The sequence below is a fragment of the Vulpes vulpes genome, chromosome 5 (genome assembly GCF_048418805.1).
Source record: "Vulpes vulpes isolate BD-2025 chromosome 5, VulVul3, whole genome shotgun sequence".
Lineage (NCBI taxonomy): Eukaryota > Metazoa > Chordata > Mammalia > Carnivora > Canidae > Vulpes > Vulpes vulpes.
Window position 1 is genome coordinate 62,562,921 of NC_132784.1, and position 16,632 is coordinate 62,579,552.

The 16,632-nt window shown below is 48.1% G+C and overlaps 2 protein-coding genes across 7 annotated transcripts; one reads left to right on the forward strand and one right to left on the reverse strand.

The window, feature by feature from the left end:
• Positions 1-1,628: 1,628 nt before the first annotated feature.
• On the reverse strand, positions 1,629-5,199 carry ZBTB3 (zinc finger and BTB domain containing 3). Of its 5 annotated transcripts, none has more exons than XM_026004651.2 (2): positions 5,163-5,199; positions 1,629-4,717 (listed from the first exon to the last, which is right to left on the reverse strand). In XM_026004651.2, exon 2 carries the CDS (start codon positions 4,664-4,666, stop codon positions 3,131-3,133), a length of 1,536 nt encoding a protein of 511 aa, XP_025860436.1. In that variant the 5' UTR covers positions 4,667-4,717; positions 5,163-5,199; the 3' UTR covers positions 1,629-3,130. The 5 variants fall into 5 exon arrangements, with proteins under 5 accessions (XP_025860436.1, XP_072614355.1, XP_072614354.1 ...); XM_072758254.1 differs by having other exon boundaries at positions 5,059-5,187; XM_072758253.1 differs by lacking the exon at positions 5,163-5,199 and adding an exon at positions 4,826-4,913.
• A 169-nt stretch (positions 5,200-5,368) lies between these two features.
• On the forward strand, positions 5,369-13,194 carry POLR2G (RNA polymerase II subunit G). 2 transcript variants are annotated; one of them, XM_026004653.2, is made up of 9 exons: positions 5,369-5,557; positions 9,321-9,588; positions 9,708-9,817; positions 10,508-10,667; positions 11,409-11,459; positions 11,553-11,618; positions 11,715-11,786; positions 11,982-12,015; positions 12,231-13,194. In XM_026004653.2, exons 2-9 carry the CDS (start codon positions 9,577-9,579, stop codon positions 12,242-12,244), a joined length of 519 nt encoding a protein of 172 aa, XP_025860438.1. In that variant the 5' UTR covers positions 5,369-5,557; positions 9,321-9,576; the 3' UTR covers positions 12,245-13,194. The 2 variants fall into 2 exon arrangements, with proteins under 2 accessions (XP_025860438.1, XP_025860437.1); XM_026004652.2 differs by lacking the exons at positions 5,369-5,557; positions 9,321-9,588 and having other exon boundaries at positions 9,598-9,817.
• The last annotated feature ends 3,438 nt before the right edge of the window (positions 13,195-16,632 follow it).

A 16,632-nucleotide genomic window follows, 5' to 3' on the forward strand; every position in this document is an offset into this window, starting at 1 on the left:
TCTGCCTCTCTCTCCGAGTGTCTTTCATGAATAAAAAAATAAAATCTTTAAAAAAATTTTTTAAATCTTAAAAACAAAACAAACAATAAAGAATCGTATCTCTAAAGCTGGAGAGCAGAAGGTGGTTGTCTGAAGACTAAATCAGCTTATAGCTCAAAAACAGTATCTCAGGGTGCAACTCTTAATAGGCTGGAGCCTGACCCATACTCTCATAAAAGGAGGCTGATTTTGGCTCAGTAGAAGGCAACATTATCCAACAATTAGGACTATCCAACAATAGACTAGGTTTCCTTTGGGGATAATTAGTTATTTTTATTTTATTATTATTTTTTAAGACTATTTAAGTAATCTCTCCACCCAACGTGGGGCTCAAACTCATGACGCTGATATCAAGGGTTGCATGCTCCACCGACTGAGCCAGCTAGGCGCCCCAAATTCTTTTTCAAGTAGTGATTTTACTGACAAAAGGAGGATCCAGGGCAGCCCCAGTGGCACAGCGGTTTAGCGCCGCCTTCAGCCCAGGGCGTGATCCTGGAGACCCGGGATAGAGGGAGCCTGCTTCTCCCTCTGCCTGTGTCTCTGTCTGTCTCTGTGTCTCATGCATAAATAAATAAAATCTTAAAGAAAAAAAAAAAAGGATCCAATGTTGGCATAGAGATTAGATGAGCTCACCTGTGATTCCTTGAATCCATGGATGAGACTGAAAGCAGCAGAAATGAGAAAATTCTCTATACCTCTACAGGCTGGCAGAAACTGTTCCTGGCGTCCAGCAGATAATGTGAGACAACTGTGGCCTTTTGTGTTGGCTGCTGTGCTGCTTTAAACATCTTGCAGATTCCTAATTGCCACCTCCAGTGAAAACTGCATTTCATGCTGGGAACCAAAAGCAAATGCTTGCTCTAGAGGAGAATCTCACCAAGCAAAAGATCTTCTTTAGTTAGGAATGACACATGGCCGAGACAATGGTTACTGTGTTTTCCAGACTGACTAGAGAAATTATGTACATTGTATACACATATAGACACAACTATTATGCCTTGCTTTTAGGAATTGATGTTCTAGGATGCCTGGGTGGCTCAGGGTGTCATCCCAGTGGCGGGATCAAGTCCGGCATTGGGCTCCTTGCGAGGAAGCTGCTTCTCCCTCTGCCCGTGTCTCTGCCTCTCTCTCTGTGTCTCTCATGAATAAATAAATAAAATCTTAAAAAAAAAAAAAAAAAAAAAAGGAATTGATGTTCTGAGGCAGCTGATTTGTTTTTTCTCTCTTTCTCCATATATATAATTTTTATATAATTCACATACTGGGACGCCTGGGTGACTTAGTTGGTTAAGCATCTGCTTTCAGCTCTGGTCATGATCCCAGGGGCTCTCTTTATCTTGATCTTTCTCATTTCAAATAAAATCTTAAATAATTCACATACCACAAAATTTACTCTTTTAAAGGCAACTGATTGTTTTCAGGCATTTTGATATTTACGAAAGACTGGAAAAGGTGCTGGAATAACTTATTGTATATACATGTATCTTGCCTTGTTACTGATGCCAAGGAGTTAAAGTAGGAATGTATTAACAGAAATAAAATTAGCCATTTGAAAGACAAACTGAAAGGTTATTCCAACACAAGGAAAGTGAAAGGCATAGAATTTATTCAGCCATGAAAATGGGAAGCATCAACGGTTTGCTTCCCTCGATGCCCCAGATAAGGAGCTTCCTTTGGCTAAACCTCTGATGTTTGGCCCTCCTTCCCCGAACTCAGAAACAGAAGCTTGCTGGCCAGAGCTCACAGGGCTGAATGGGACAGGCAAATCCAAAGAGGGAAAAGAAATTCAGAAAATTTACTCACTTTCATCTTTTCCTGGATTTTCCTTCCTGCATTTTTTGCACTCTGTGTGCAAAATAGAGAAGTGTTTTTCAGGAGCTCTCTCCCCCGATGGCACCACTGTTTACACAGCGAACAGAAGGGCAGGCCTTTCTCTGACCTTCCCAGAGCTCCCAGAGCCTACATCAACACCTCAGACTCTCATCTCACTAATGTCTCTACTGCCAGTAACCACCTGTATGACCTCAGCAGAGTAGTCGGACTTCTCTATGCCATCCTCATGCTTTCTAGGTTAGGGAGGTGGACCAGAGGAATGATGATAAGATTCCCTCATCTGGAGTCCCTTGCTTTCATTTTGCCCAAGCACTCATCTTTTCCATACCACCGGCCCTCTCCCTCCCCCACAACTGAGCTTTGTGTTTTCTGCCTTTTGGTTCCTTGTCTTCAGAGACCTCAATTCATATTAGGACACATAGGCAAACATTTCCAGTCATTGATACAGTCAGTATCTGTTGTTGAAACAGTGAGCCAAAGACTTTCTACATTGGAAGTAGAGGTAAAGGGGTAAGGGAGCAAAGCAAAGCCAAACACTCTTCAATAATGTTCTAACCCAGGCATGGTGCTTGAAGCCATGACTCAGATTCAGGCTTGTCTCTTAACTCACCCTCTGACCTTGAACATGTTGATTTCTGAGTCTTATGTTTCCTTGCCTGTGAAAGAAGAAAAGGGGAGGGGGTGCTAATACCTTATAAAGTTGTTGAGAATCAAGTATTTTTATGGAGTCCTCAGCATAGCCCAAGGCATAGGAGCTCAACTGCAACAATAAACCATCACTGGGTACGATTCCTTAATTAGTACCCCTCTCCTAAGCCAAGTCCACATGCCATCTGCCTGTCTCTTTTTCCCTCATCAGCAACCTGACCCAAACCCCACCCCCATACAGATGTCAGATTCCTAAAAGGTCTGCAGGAGAGGTATGAAAGAATCAGGAGGCATGCAGGTTTGTGGAATAAACCAACCAACACCAGTTCAAAGAGATATTTTCACTGCTAGCTTTATGGCCCAGAAGGCAGAGTGAGAAGTGACTACACCTCAGAAAAATTCCCAGTGCCCGTGGACAGGAGCGGACTGAGATGCACTGCGCCAAGAGTCCTGCTGTCTGGCTGTGTAAAGAAAGACGGGGTGAATCTTCAGCCAGGGCAGGATGTTTATTCTGCGCCCCCAGCAGGGGAAATGAGAGGCTTCTAACCTACGCTGCCCCCTGATGGGGCAAGAGCAGCTCTAGCGTCAGCTTATGATGCTCCTGCAGATGTCAGTTTTTGGGGCCAAGTACAAAATCTTTGGGTGGCCCTCCAGCGCTGCTGTTCTGTTTGTCTGCTGTAGGGGAGCTATGCAGGGGCTGCACACCTAGGAGGGGGCCAGCCTCTGGATCTGGTTTGCTGCGTTTGGCCAGGTCCTCATTGTGAGCCTTGCGGATGTGACGATATAGGTCCCCTGACTGTGTGTAGCTGCGCAGGCAGTAGCGGCACTCGTATGGTCGTTCGCGAGTGTGCACTGTGGCATGTCGCCTTAGTGTGTAAGAACATGAGAAGGTCTTCCCACATGTCTTGCAAGTGGGCACATCCTCAGTAAAAACCCCAAAACTTCCTGGAGTTGCTTCATATTCAGAAGGCAGGTAAAGTGGCTCATGCAGGGCTGGGGGAGCAGGCAGGGGCGATGTCACCAGTCCTCGATGGTACTGCCCTGGACCTGGCAGCAAGTGGTAGGGGAGGTGAGGATCTGGGGGCAGGAAATGGTCACTTGGCCCCACCTCTTCCAGTCCCACTGCTCTTGGCTCCTCGAAAGTCTCTGGCTGAGGGGGCTGTCCACTATACACTGCTCCTCCAGCTGGGAATAGTCCCTCGACACCCTGAGGCTGCTCCTCTGACACATCGGGCTCCTCATCAGAAATCACAATAGCTTCTACTTTCACCTGGACCAGCTCAGCTTCCGCTGGGGCTGGGACTGGGGCTGCTGCTGCTGCCGCAGCTGGAGGATAGAAGCCTGGCAATGGTCCTCCAGCACCCCTCGGTTCTACCATCCTCAGACTCTCAGTACCCACATCAAGGGGGGCCAGTGGCTCCACTGAAACTGCTGGCAGGCTAGAAGAGAAGTAGTTTGCAGAGATGGTCTCCGTGGAGCTACTGGGGCTGGCAAGAGAGACATCGGCTACTGGTGGAGGAGGTGCCTGTAGATGTGGTGAGTCAACCTCCACGCCAGGCTGCGTAGTGTCAGCCCCACCGGGCACTGGTGCCTCATCTGGAGGACAGACAGTTGGTGAGGGAGCTGGAAGGCTTTTCCATTCCCCTTTGCCCCAGTGGCCTGATGTCTCAGCAGATGCCAACGAAGGCTGGGGGCCGCGGGAAGTGGACAAAAACTCCAAACTAGGGGGCTGTGAGTTTGTTTCCTCCTCCTTCTTGGTACTGTCTGCCTCTGCCAGGGCCCGGGCTTGCAGCCGCCGCTTACACACTTTAACGATGTCATTCATGTGCAAGTAGCTGGCAGCTGCCAGCACATCTTCCACAGGGGTGTCCCCCCTCAGAACCAGCTGGCCAGCATACATAAAGTCCAGAAGCAGACCAAAGGCTGGGGCCGTGACAATCTCATTGTGGATGCACACCAGATCCCTCTTGTCCAGTTCCCGCTCTTTGTAGAAAAGCTGGAAGAAAGGGCTGCAGGAAGCGAGCACGGCCCGATGGGCCAGGAACTGGGTGCTACCCACCATTACGGTGCAGTCACAAAGGAAACCCTGGGATCGCTGCTCTCGCAGGCTCTGCAGCAGCTGCTGGCTGTGGTCTGGGAACTCCATAGCACCCCACGGAGGGAACAGGACCCTAGAAAGGTCCCCACCAGTGGCTCCCTGGGAAGAGAGGACAGTAGGTTAGGGCAGGTAACCTCCCCAGCAACCTTCCCCTCAGTCCTGTGCTATCACCTGCCACCCCAAAACCAATGGCAACACCTTCCTGACCTCAAAACGCCCGCTTAAATTACTACCCTTCCTTCTCCTAGGTCACACCCAGTGGTCTCCCTGTAGCTCCGCCCACCGGCCCAACCTCACCAGATGGCCCCGCCCCCGCGCAAGACCACGCCCCGGAAGTCCCGCCCCTAGCCAGCCTCCGCTTCCTCGATGCCCACCCGGTGGCTTCCAACAGCTCCTCTAACTAGGAATCTCTTTTGCTTCCAGGCCTTGCCGGAAGGTACCTCTATGCCCTACAACAGGAACTCCCCTGAGCCTCTCTCTCGCATTCCAGGGGCTAAGAAGTCCTAGGGTGGAAACTAGCAGAGAAAGCAGATCCCTCACCCACCAGCGAACAACCACCGGCGGACTCCGCCCCTTCCCACCTTCTCAGTTTTAATTGGCTCAAATCTGCCTTCCCTCCGCACGGATTGGCTCGCTGTCCGCTGCGTCTGCGAATGGTGCTAGTGGCCGTTGCTCAGGCAGCGAGGCGCAGGATTGGATGGCGCTCCTGTCCTAAACTTTTCCTCCTCGTCCCGCCTTCTTTGCCCCAGAGACCTTTTGATTGGCTGAGCTTCCCCATCTACCTGAGGCCGTAGGAGGGCGGGGACCCGCTCCTTGGCGGGAAGCCGGTCACCCAGCAGGATGTTGTGCTCAGGGCGACTAGGAAAGCGGGAACACGACCACAGACCGGTGTGATACTCAGGGGCCTCGGCTCCACCATAACATAACGGTGGGCAACAGGTACGCCTCTCTGAAGTGCAAGTATCTCCTGAAGGTCCCTCCCTCTCTCAAAAATGGCAAGATGCCCTTTTGCCTCACTACCCCAGTCTGATGGTTCCAGACTCCTGGCTCAGTAATGGTGGTGTCCGAGAACAAGCAGCTGCTCGAATGGTCTCATACTGTCCTTAGCCTGATCCCTGTAGACAGTTTACAACGAAGAGATAAGAATGCGCTTCTCTGTGTCTGGAGCTGTCTGGACGGTGCTGATGGGAGGGAAGGATGGGTACAAGACTCTAACATTTCCCAGGACAGGAGAATGAAGAGTGTGGTTTCTGCTTTCTCTTCTTTCTTTCCTTTTCTTCTCTCTTTTCTTTTCTTTTCTTTTCTTTTCTTTCTCTTCTTTTTTAAGTAGGCTCCATGCCCAACCTGAGATCAACTCCTATGCTCAGGATGCTTGAGTGGCTCAGTGGTTGAGCGTCTGCCTTTGGCTCAGGTCATGATCCTGGAGTCCCAGGATCAAGCCCCACATAAGGTTCCCTGCTCAGTGGGGAGTCTGCTTCTCTGACCCTTACCCTGCTTGTGCTCTCTTCTCTCTCGCTTTCTTTCTCTCAAATAAATAATCTTAGAAAGAAAATAAATAAATAAACACCAGAAGAAATTTCATACTTCTAGTAGTAACTGTCCCCCAAGGAAAAAGCTTGTAAAGCTTTGCTTCTATGTGTTTGAGTATTAGTCAAAGTTAGAAAAACATCCACCATTTATTTAGCATTTGTTAAATGCTTAAAAGTGTGCTAAAGATAAAATCTAAAAAAAAAAAAATCTAAAATAAATAAATAAATAAATAAATAAAGATAAAATCTAATTCTGTAATAGCTTTTCCTCTCTCCACTAGACAGAATGACAGCTTCAGCTTAATTAAGTAACTTGGCCAAGGTCACACAGGTAATAAAAGGCAGAGCTGAGGTTGAATTTGAGTCTGTCTTCAAAACTCTAGCTCTAACTATTCTGTAGAATCTATCTTCCTAGAGTATCTGCAAGGGGGTTCTTAGGGTTGTTGTAGATCCAATGGCCAGAGGATTTAGACTTGGATTCGGTGCAGGATTATCCTAGCTGTTGGAAGAACTGGTTGCACAGTAGGTGGAGCCCAGAACCAGGAAGAGGGGCAGTTGGGATGAATGATCCTTGCTCAGAGATTGCCCTCCAGGGGGACCTGCTGCTTCTGTTTCTCTTTAGGAAACAAGTGACATATCACAAGGGCTCCTCTAAAAAGAGATAGCAAAAGATCACTCAATCCTCCAGTAGACTTTTTAAAACTCTGAGCATTTTATTTTATTTTATTTTATTTATTCATTCATGAGAGACACAGAGAGAGAGGCAGAGACACAGGCAGAGGGAGAAGCAGGCTCCATGCAAGGAGCCCGATGTGGGACTCGACACCAGGACTCCAGGATCATGCCCTGGGCTGAACGCAGGCGCTAAACCACTGAGCCACCCAGGCTGCCCAGTAGACTTTCTTTGTATGCCTAATCTCAATACAGTTGATTGTTAAGTCATTGCTGTTTTCTCTTTCTATCCTATCTTGTCTCTCTCTGACCTTGAAGCTTTGGAAGCAAAGAGATCAGGGCTTGGAGAAAATTTATCATGGCCACCCCATGCCTGGGGAGCTCAGAGACAGAAAGGGTTCAGCCACTCTTGGCTGATAAAATCCAAAGGCAGAGAAACAAGTGGTGGTGAAACAAGAAAGGAATTTATTTCAGGGAGACCAACACTGGGGAAATTAATTAGCATCTCAAAGACTGTCTCCAAAGTGCTGAAAATACTCCCGGGTTTATACAGGGAAAATGCTGGGCAAAGGTGGGTGGGTATGGGCAGGTAGGTGGAGGGCAGGTAGGTGGAGGATCATTGTCTTGCAGGCAATTGTGGGTGGGGTTTTGCTGGCTCTGGACAGTCCTTTTTGCTTGAGGGGTAGTTTTGGTTTCCATCAAGAGATGGTTTGCCCTCAGGGTCTTCTGCAGGAGCCCAGAGACTAGCTGGAATGAAGAACTCAACAAAGTTTTAGGTCAAAATGGAGGCAGCCAAAGCCCTCTTGTACCCTGGGAAGCCATTAGGTTCTAAGATGGGAAGTGACATGATTCAACTTGAATTTTGAATACATTACTCTTGGCAAATAAAGATACAAAAAGATGTTCAATATTATTAGTCATTAGGGAAGTGAAAGTTAAAACTACAATGAGATACTACTACACAGTAGGTAGAATAGGTAAATAAACCCTGCTAACCATACCAAGTGCCAGTGAGGCTACCAGAGTAACCGGAAGTCTTATACCTGCATATGCAATTATATTTTACCATACCACACAGGCACAATAGGTGTAAAGAGCATTGATAATAGTAAACTGTGGTAAAATAATTAGGAAGAGATGAAGTTAAGATTTTATTTTTACTTTTTAAAGAAATCTCTCTATGTGGGGCTCAAACTTCCAACCCCAAGATCAAGAGTCAAATGCTGTACCAACTGAGCCAGCAATGCACCCCAGGAGGTGATGGCTCTTGTAGCTGGTTCTAGCACACCGCTGTCCTTAAGATTGCCTTTAAGGGGAGGATGGCTGGGAAAGAAGAGAGGAAAAGTCAGGACTGCTGAGGCCCATTCATCTGCTTCCTTGCCTGATCTTTCTTTTTTTAAGATTTTATTTATTTATTCATGAGAGACACAGAGAGAGAGAGGGGCAGAGAGAGAAGCAGGCTCCACGCAGGAAGCCCGATGTGGGACTCCATCCTGGGACTCCAGGAACTCGCCCTGGGCGCCCCCAGCAGGGGCCAAACCGCTGAGCCACCCAGGGATCTCCTTGCCTGATCCTTCAAAAGGGATCCCCATGGAGTTTGAGTGGCAGACTGGTGGGATCAACTATTCCAGGAAATGGATAGTGTCCATACGAACTGGTATGTGATAGTTCTGAGGAAGCAGACGTGTCTGTTCTTGTTGTAGGGTGGGTCAGGATCTTTTATTTACAACATAAAAAAAAAAAAAAAACATAAAAACCTTACTCAGGCAACTGGGAGTTTGCTCAAAGCCTTAATGATCGTCTGGCTCTTAAAAAAAAGAAAAGGATTGTCCCCAGCTACCCTGGCTGAGCCTTACTCATGGATCTGTGTCTCATGGTTTCTGCCTCTTTCTGCATGGCCCTTTTATCAGTCAGAGTCTCAACAGGGAATAGATTGCATTATCACTCCGGTTAATTGAGGGGAGTTTAGCAAAGGGACTGTGTACAAAAAAGTGGGCAGAGTTGAGGGAACAAACCAATCAATTCTCTAAGCCCCCCATGCGTGTGTGTCAGCGGGTTGGGGGGAAACGGGAAAGAGGAGTGCAGTGACTTGGTTTCTCACACCGGGAGGGAGGACTGACTCCTGGGCTCTGATTTTGGCTGCTTCATCTCCTAACTACCTGCAGCAAGGAGTGGGGTGCTCCATTTTATTGAACAAATGACTGCATGAAAATCTGGAATGTCCAAATATGCAAGAGTCTTGGAGGTCAGACACTGTAAATTTGAATCGTGACCCTTATGTGACCTCAACTGTCTGAGCCTGGTCCCTCATTTGTAAAGCTTGCCTAGTGGTGTTGCTATATACATGAAATGAGATAAAGACAGCTTCTTACTATGCTTACCATGTGAAGGCAGTCTTCAAATATTTGCCACACGAATGCGTCCTGCTAAAGCACTTTATGCATGTTGTCTTTTATTAGCTAATTAATTCCGTTTAACAGTATATTGCGCATCTCTCCTAGCCAGGAAACTGTTCATTTAGAAGAGGCAGCATTTGCGCCGCTGATGACCGGGGCCGGAAGGGCGGGGCCTCACCGATTTCCCGCCCACGACAGAGATGCCCAATTGGGTCCGCGTAGGGGGCAGAGTCCCGCCCACTTGGCGGCGACAGGCCCGGAAGCAGGGTTCCGGAGGCGGAGTGTGTTTCCGGTTGGGTGAGAAACGCGGCTACCACCGAGGCAGTTTGGGTTTGGCTGCTGTCCGGTCCCGGCTGGGAAGATGTTCTATCACGTACGCGGAGCACGGGGTGGCCGCGAGGGCAGGGTTAAGAGGAGGAGCGAAGCGGGGCGCCGGGACGAGGAGATGCTGTTCCTCGTCCTTGCTTGGTCTCCATGCCGCTTTCCCCGCAGATCTCCCTGGAGCACGAGATCCTGCTGCACCCGCGCTATTTCGGCCCCAACCTGCTCAACACGGTCAAGCAGAAGCTCTTCACCGAGGTGGAGGGGACCTGCACCGGCAAGTGAGTCCCGAGTGCTTCATGCCGCCTGATCTGCAGCCTCTACCCAATTCCTACTCATCCTGCAAGCACCGGCCACCTGCCCCGGGGAACCCTCTCACCCTCTCAGGCACCCGAGGCAGTCACTTGCTTCCGGCCTGGGTTCCCGAGGTGCCCTCTGGATCGCGAGACTTACTTCAGCAGAGACTGGTCATTTGTTTACTCCGCAGACTTTTTTTTTTTTTTTTTTTAAGATTTTATTTATTTATTCATGAGAGAGAGAGAGAGAGGCAGAGACACAGGCAGAGGGAGAATCAGGCTCCATGCAGGGAGCCTGATGTAGGACTTGATCCCGGGATTCCGAGATCACACCCTGAGCCGAAGGCAGGCGCTAAACCGCTGAGCCATCCAGGGATCTCTGGGAATCTGTGTTTTAAGAAGTTCCTCTTAGGTGATTCTGAGGCATCCTCAAGATTGAAGTCTCTTGGCTTAAGGACTGCAGTCTCCTTGGACATTTATTGTGAAACATGAGAGCAGTGTTTGGCATTATAGATACTGATCAGTATTCTTCTCCCAACATTAAGTTCTGTGGGCAGGGGTGCCATCTATTTCCCTTTGTGCCGTCCCATAACCCCCATCATCACTGATTTGTTGTAGATGATTTTAGAGGCTTTTGCACACACAATGCCTTTCTTTTTTTCATCCTCCTTACAGGTATGGCTTTGTAATTGCTGTCACCACCATTGACAATATTGGTGCTGGTGTGATCCAGCCAGGCCGAGGGTTTGTCCTTTATCCAGTTAAGTACAAGGCCATTGTTTTCCGGCCCTTTAAAGGGGAGGTCGTGGATGCTGTTGTCACTCAAGTCAACAAGGTGAGACCATACATAGTGGAGGCAGTTGGGTGGCTGCTCAGAAGATGGGGGATGGGTCCCAACTGCTCTTGCTAACTCTGTGTCCCTGGGTAAGTCACTTTTGCTTCAGTTTCTACACCTGTCAAATGGTGCAGAAACCTCCCTTGGGGTCCTGTAAGTCAGTATGAGTTGTCAGCAATAGTAGCCTCCATTCATTGAATACTTATTATGGGCTGGGTAAGGTGCAAAACCTAACGATGACTAAGGTCATGCTTTTATCCATTTTTATAGAAGCTTACACCTGGAGAAGTTAGAAGTTGTCTAATGGCCAAGGTCATGTGATCAACAGGTGGTCAAATTGTGGACCGACAAGTGCCAGGCCTTGGCTCTATAGTGCACTGTATTTGTGTAACTTGAAATGAAATCTTGGCAGAAGAGACATGAAAGCAAATGATACAATTCAGAGTGGATTCAAAATATGAAGAATATTATTAGGAATTAGATAAAGTTGGAAAGCTTAGGTGAATTTGAGGATAAAAGAAAAAGCAAAGTCGAGGTACCTTCCTGGGTGGCTCAGTCGGTTAAGCAGCCGCCTTCGGCTCAGGTCATGATCCTGGGATGGAGCCCCGCAGCCAGCTCCCTGCTCAGCAGGAATCTACTTCTCCCTTTCACACTCTACACAAGTTTGCTCTCTCTTTCTCTCTCTCTCTCAAATAAATAAAATTTTAAAAAGAAAAACAAAGTCCCTCATTGTCCTCTTAGGTTGGACTTTTCACAGAAATTGGACCAATGTCCTGCTTCATTTCTCGACATGTAAGTCTGGGCGTGCTGGGGGTGCTAAGGAGAGAAGCCAGTCATGACTCTCTGGAAGCACTCCTGTAAAGCTCTGTCTTGCTTTCCTTTCAGTCCATCCCATCAGAGATGGAGTTTGACCCCAACTCCAACCCACCATGTTATAAGACAATGGATGAGGTGAGTGGGGAAGAAGTCCATGAGAAGGACGAAGAATGAGCCTTCCAAGAAATTTTGGCTTGGGGGTATCTGAGTATCCTGTTTACTCTTCCTCAGGACATTGTGATTCAGCAGGATGATGAGATCCGCTTGAAGATTGTGGGGACCCGTGTGGACAAGAATGACATTGTGAGTCTCTTGCCTACCTTCCTACCTGTACCAGGCAGAGCTGGGAGCTGTTGATTTCTTACCATGCAGGGTTCCTGGGGGTTTTGTTCTCTTCTGCCAGGAAGAGGGGATGGGTGAGCAGAAGGCCTGGGGCTGGGCTAGAAGTTAGTTCTATGCTTGCTTAGGTTCATTTCCTTTCTGCCTTCCCTCCTGCAGTTTGCTATTGGCTCGCTGATGGACGATTACTTGGGTGAGTGCCTGATCGTGCGTCCAGGGTTGTTGCCTAGAAAGGGGTGTGTGGAGGCAGGGGGTGGATGTGGGACTTAATGCCCGAGTCACAGATGAAAGAAACTCTTATGACTGTCTGCTTGGAAGATCGGGACCTGTGCCTCGTGAGATGGGAAGTGCATGGTGATGGCTTCCCCGAGTCTGAGCCTAACTGGTGTGCTTTTCCTGTCCTTACAGGTCTTGTGAGCTGAGCACCGAGGCCTCCTGCTTTGTTTGGTCCTCATCTAGGAGCTGTGACGGTCACGCTCTGCATATTGTCCAGAAGCCTAGTCTGGCTGCTGTGAAGAGGCAGAGAAGGTTCCTTGTCCACAGAAAATATCTGGTTCTTCTTGATGCTTAGCCACTCCCCAGGTTTTTGACTGTACATTCTAACCATAAAAGGTCCTTGTTCTCATGGAGGTTTTATCTCCTTTCTTTGGTAAGAACAACTCTTTCTTTGAAAAGGCTGGAGGCCAGTTGCTTGCTAGCCTCCCTTTTGGTGGCCTGCTGCCTCAAGTAGCCTCAGCTACCCAGGGGATCTGACTATCCCTTCTGCAGAGGGCTACCACTGACTTCAGTGAAGGGAAGGCCCTAATGTTAGGTCTTTGGCTTCTAGCAAATGGCATTGTCATTAGAACCACTCTGAGTCCTGATCTAGTCTCAGAATATTCGCCCTGCCCTCGCCTTTACTAGTAGCCAAAGGTAGAGCTGGGCATGAGGGAAGACAAGATAGTGAGGAGGGAGAGGGAAATAAGAGGATAGTAATGACCCAGACTATGGCTTCCCAATGCAGCCCTCCCTAGGAGGGATCTGCAAATATTTTATTTTTTTAAGATTTTATTTATTTGAGAGAGAGAGAAACAATATAGCAGAGGAAAAGGCAGAGAGAGAGGGAGAAGCAGACGCCCCATGGAGCAGGGAGCCTGATGTGGGGCTTGATCCCAGGACCCCAAGATTGTGATCTGAGCCGAGATCATGACCTGAGTCAAAGGCAGATGCTTACCCAGCTAAGCCATCCAGGTGCCCCAACAGAAGTCTTTATATATTAATCAGTCACTAAGCTGAATTGAAAATGTGAGCGGGCCCAAACTGTCATTAGGGTGACATAAACCAAAATCTATGAAATGACTGAAAGACTAAATAAACACACTACCCTCCCTCACAGTGTGCTCACACTCTGCTTTTGTAATACAATTTGTCTGTCTTGGAATGTCCTCTCCCAGCCTGTCTGCTTACTGCCTGTTACTCTAGCAAATCTCAGTCAATTCTTTTTAAGATTTTTTTCAGCTTTTTTGTTTCCTTGAAAAGTAGAGCTGCGTCGTAGAAAGCGTGGTCTTGGGATCCCTGGGTGGCGCAGCGGTTTGGCGCCTGCCTTTGGCCCAGGGCGCGATCCTGGAGACCCAGGATCGAATCCCACGTCGGGCTCCCAGTGCATGGAGCCTGCTTCTCCCTCTGCCTGTGTCTCTGCCTCTCTCTCCCTCTCTCTCTCTCTCTCTCTCTGTGACTATCATAAATAAATAAAAATTAAAAAAACAAAAAACAAAAAAGGAAATGTAATCATCAAAAAAAAAAAATAATTTAGAAAGCGTGGTCTTTGAATTGGTGCAGAACTGGGTTCCAGTCCGAGCTGGGGGACCTTATGTTTTCTCATTAACCCTCTTTGGATGGTTGCTGCTAGTATGAGATCACATGTACAAGTGGCTTGTAGAGAGCCTGGCCCATAATAGACCCTCAACTGTTGATTATAATAACCATGATATAATGCATATAAAGCAGTGATTGGGGATCCCTGTGTGGCTCAGCGGTTTCGCCCCTGCCTTTGGCCCAGGGCACGATCCTGGAGTCCCGGGATCAAGTACCGCGTCGGGCTCCCGGCATGGAGCCTGCTTCTCCCTCTTCCTGTGTCTCTGCTCCCCCCTCTGTCTATCATAAATAAATAAAAATAAATCTTTAATTAATAAATAAATTAATTAATTAAAAACCAGTGATTATCGGGGCATGTGGTTGGCTCAGTGGCTGAGAATCTGCCTTTGGCTCAGGTGGTGATCCTGGGGTTCTGGCGAGTTCCGTATCAGGCTCCCTGTGGGGAGCCTACTTCTCCCAAATGTCTCTGCCTTTCTCTGTGTATCTCTCATGAATAAATAAAATCTTAAAAAAAAAAAACAGTGATTATCAACTGGGTGATTTTTGTCCCGAGGGGACATATGGCAATGACTTTTTTAGTTGTGACCACTGTGGATGGTACTGCCTTCTAGTGGGTAAAGGCCAGGGATGCAGCTAACGTCCTACAGTATATAGGACAGCATCCACCCTCCCCCCAACAAAGAATTATCTGGTCCCAAATGTCAATCATGCTAAGGTCTAGAGACCCTGATATGAAGCATCCAGAATATTGGCAGGAACATGGTAAGAAAATGGCACTTGAATGTAGTTTTCTTCCTGCCTTCACCACCCCTGCACAGACTGATGCAGGCTTTTCCATTTATACCTCTACAGTGTATCACATAACATGTGCTTTAATTACTGTGTCCTGTTTGCTTTTCCTAAATTATTTATCTCGTTTTTTTTTTTTAAGATTTTAATTATTCATGAGAGGCACAGAGAGAGAGAGGCAGAGACACAGGCAGAGGGAGAAGCAGGCTCCACAAAGGGAGCCTGATGTGGGACTTGATCCGGTGGCTCCATGATCGTGCCCTGGGCTGAAGGCAGCGCGAAACCACTGAACCACCAGAGCTGCCCTCTCTCTTTTTTTTTTTTTTTTTTTAATTTTTATTTATTTATGATAGTCACAGAGAGAGAGAGAGAGAGGCAGAGACACAGGCAGAGGGAGAAGCAGGCTCCATGCACCGGGAGCCCGATGTGGGATTCGATCCCGGGTCTCCAGGATCGCGCCCTGGGCCAAAGGCAAGCGCCAAACCACTGCGCCACCCAGGGATCCCTCCTCTCTCTTTTTTTAAAAAAACTATTTATTTATCTTAGCACAAGTGGGAGGGGGAGAGGGAGAGAAAGTCTCAGCAGACACCTCACTGAGCGCAGAGCCTGACTCTGGGCCCAATCTCATGACCCTGAGCTGACCTGAGCTGACACCAAGAGTGGGATGCTTAACGGACTCTGCCACCCAGGGGCGCCCAGGTGGCTCAGTGGGTGAGTGTCTGCCTTCACCTTGGGGCGTGATCCTGGAATCTGGGGATCAAGTCCCTCGTCAGGCTTCCCAGGGGGAGCCTGCTTCTCCCTCTGCCTGTGTCTCTGCCTCTCTCTCTCTCTCTCTCTCTCTCTCTCTCTGTGTGTGTGTGTGTTTCTCATGAATAAATAAAAATCTTTAAACTAATATAAAATAAAAATGTGCTATCACTTTGTTGTACTATGAGTTGATTACCCAGGTTGGACTTCCCCTAAGCTGTGAACCTCACTCCTCGTACTGAGCAAAATTCTTCCCATGCCCTCAAATGGAACTAGCAATCTGCAAATTTTGTTGGGGGTAACCTGCAAGTAACATCAGGCCTGGAATAGAAGCAACTGATGGACAGAAGGGGCTCATTGAACATGAGCACGTGGGTGGCAGTGAGGATGTAGGGTGTGACACCCACTAAAAGGGCACCAGCCTTGTGGGGAAAGGGATCAAGTGCAGGTGGCCTGGACATAGTCTGCAGGATCATATCTTTTAAGTTTTTTTTTTAAGATTTTATGTTTTTTATTGATTAATGGGAACCACAGAGAGACAGGCAGAGGGAGAAGCAGGCTCCACATAAGGAGCCCAATGCAGGACTCCATTCTGGGACTCCAGGATCACACCCTGGGCCAAAGGCAGGCGCCAAACGGCTGAGCCACCCAGGGATCCCCTCTGAAGGCTTTGTAACTGAAAGTTACGGCCTCTTAAAAAGGTCACAGGTAACAGGAGTATCTGCCTGCTAATGCCAGATCTTTGATTTTTTTTTTTTTTTTTTAAATTCATGGGTGGGGGCAGAGACACGGGCAGAGGGAGAAGCAGGCTCCATGCAGGGAGCCCGATGTGGGACCCGATTCCGGGTCTCCAGGACCACACCCTGAACTGAAGATGGCACTAAACCGCTGAGCCACCCCGGCTGCCCTGCCAAATCTTTTACACACATTATTGTTTTGTTTACAACTGTTCCATGAAGGTTCTGTTCTCCCACTTGACAGTTGATAAAGTAGGTTAGAGACATAAACTGTTAACAGCAAGGTCACACAGCTAGTGAGTCGTGGAGCTTTGCTTTTGCTTTTATCAGCACCGCGCTCTAACCAACTGAGCTAACCGGCCAACTACTGCTTTTGCTTTTAAACTGTCAGTCTGGGGATCCCTGGGTGGCGCAGCGGTTTAGCGCCTGCCTTTGGCCCAGGGCGTGATCCTGGAGACCCGGGATTAAGTCCCACGTCGGGCTCCCTGCATGGAGCCTGCTTCTCCCTCTGCCTGTGTCTCTGCCTCTCTTTCTCTCTCTCTCTGTGTGTGACTATCATGAATCAATGAATAAAATCTTAAAAAAAAAAAAAATAAACTGTCAGTCTGGCTCCAAAGCCATCATAGCTCTTTTTTGCCAGGCACTAGGTAGTTGGTGAGTGAGTGGGACCCACCTTTCTCTTA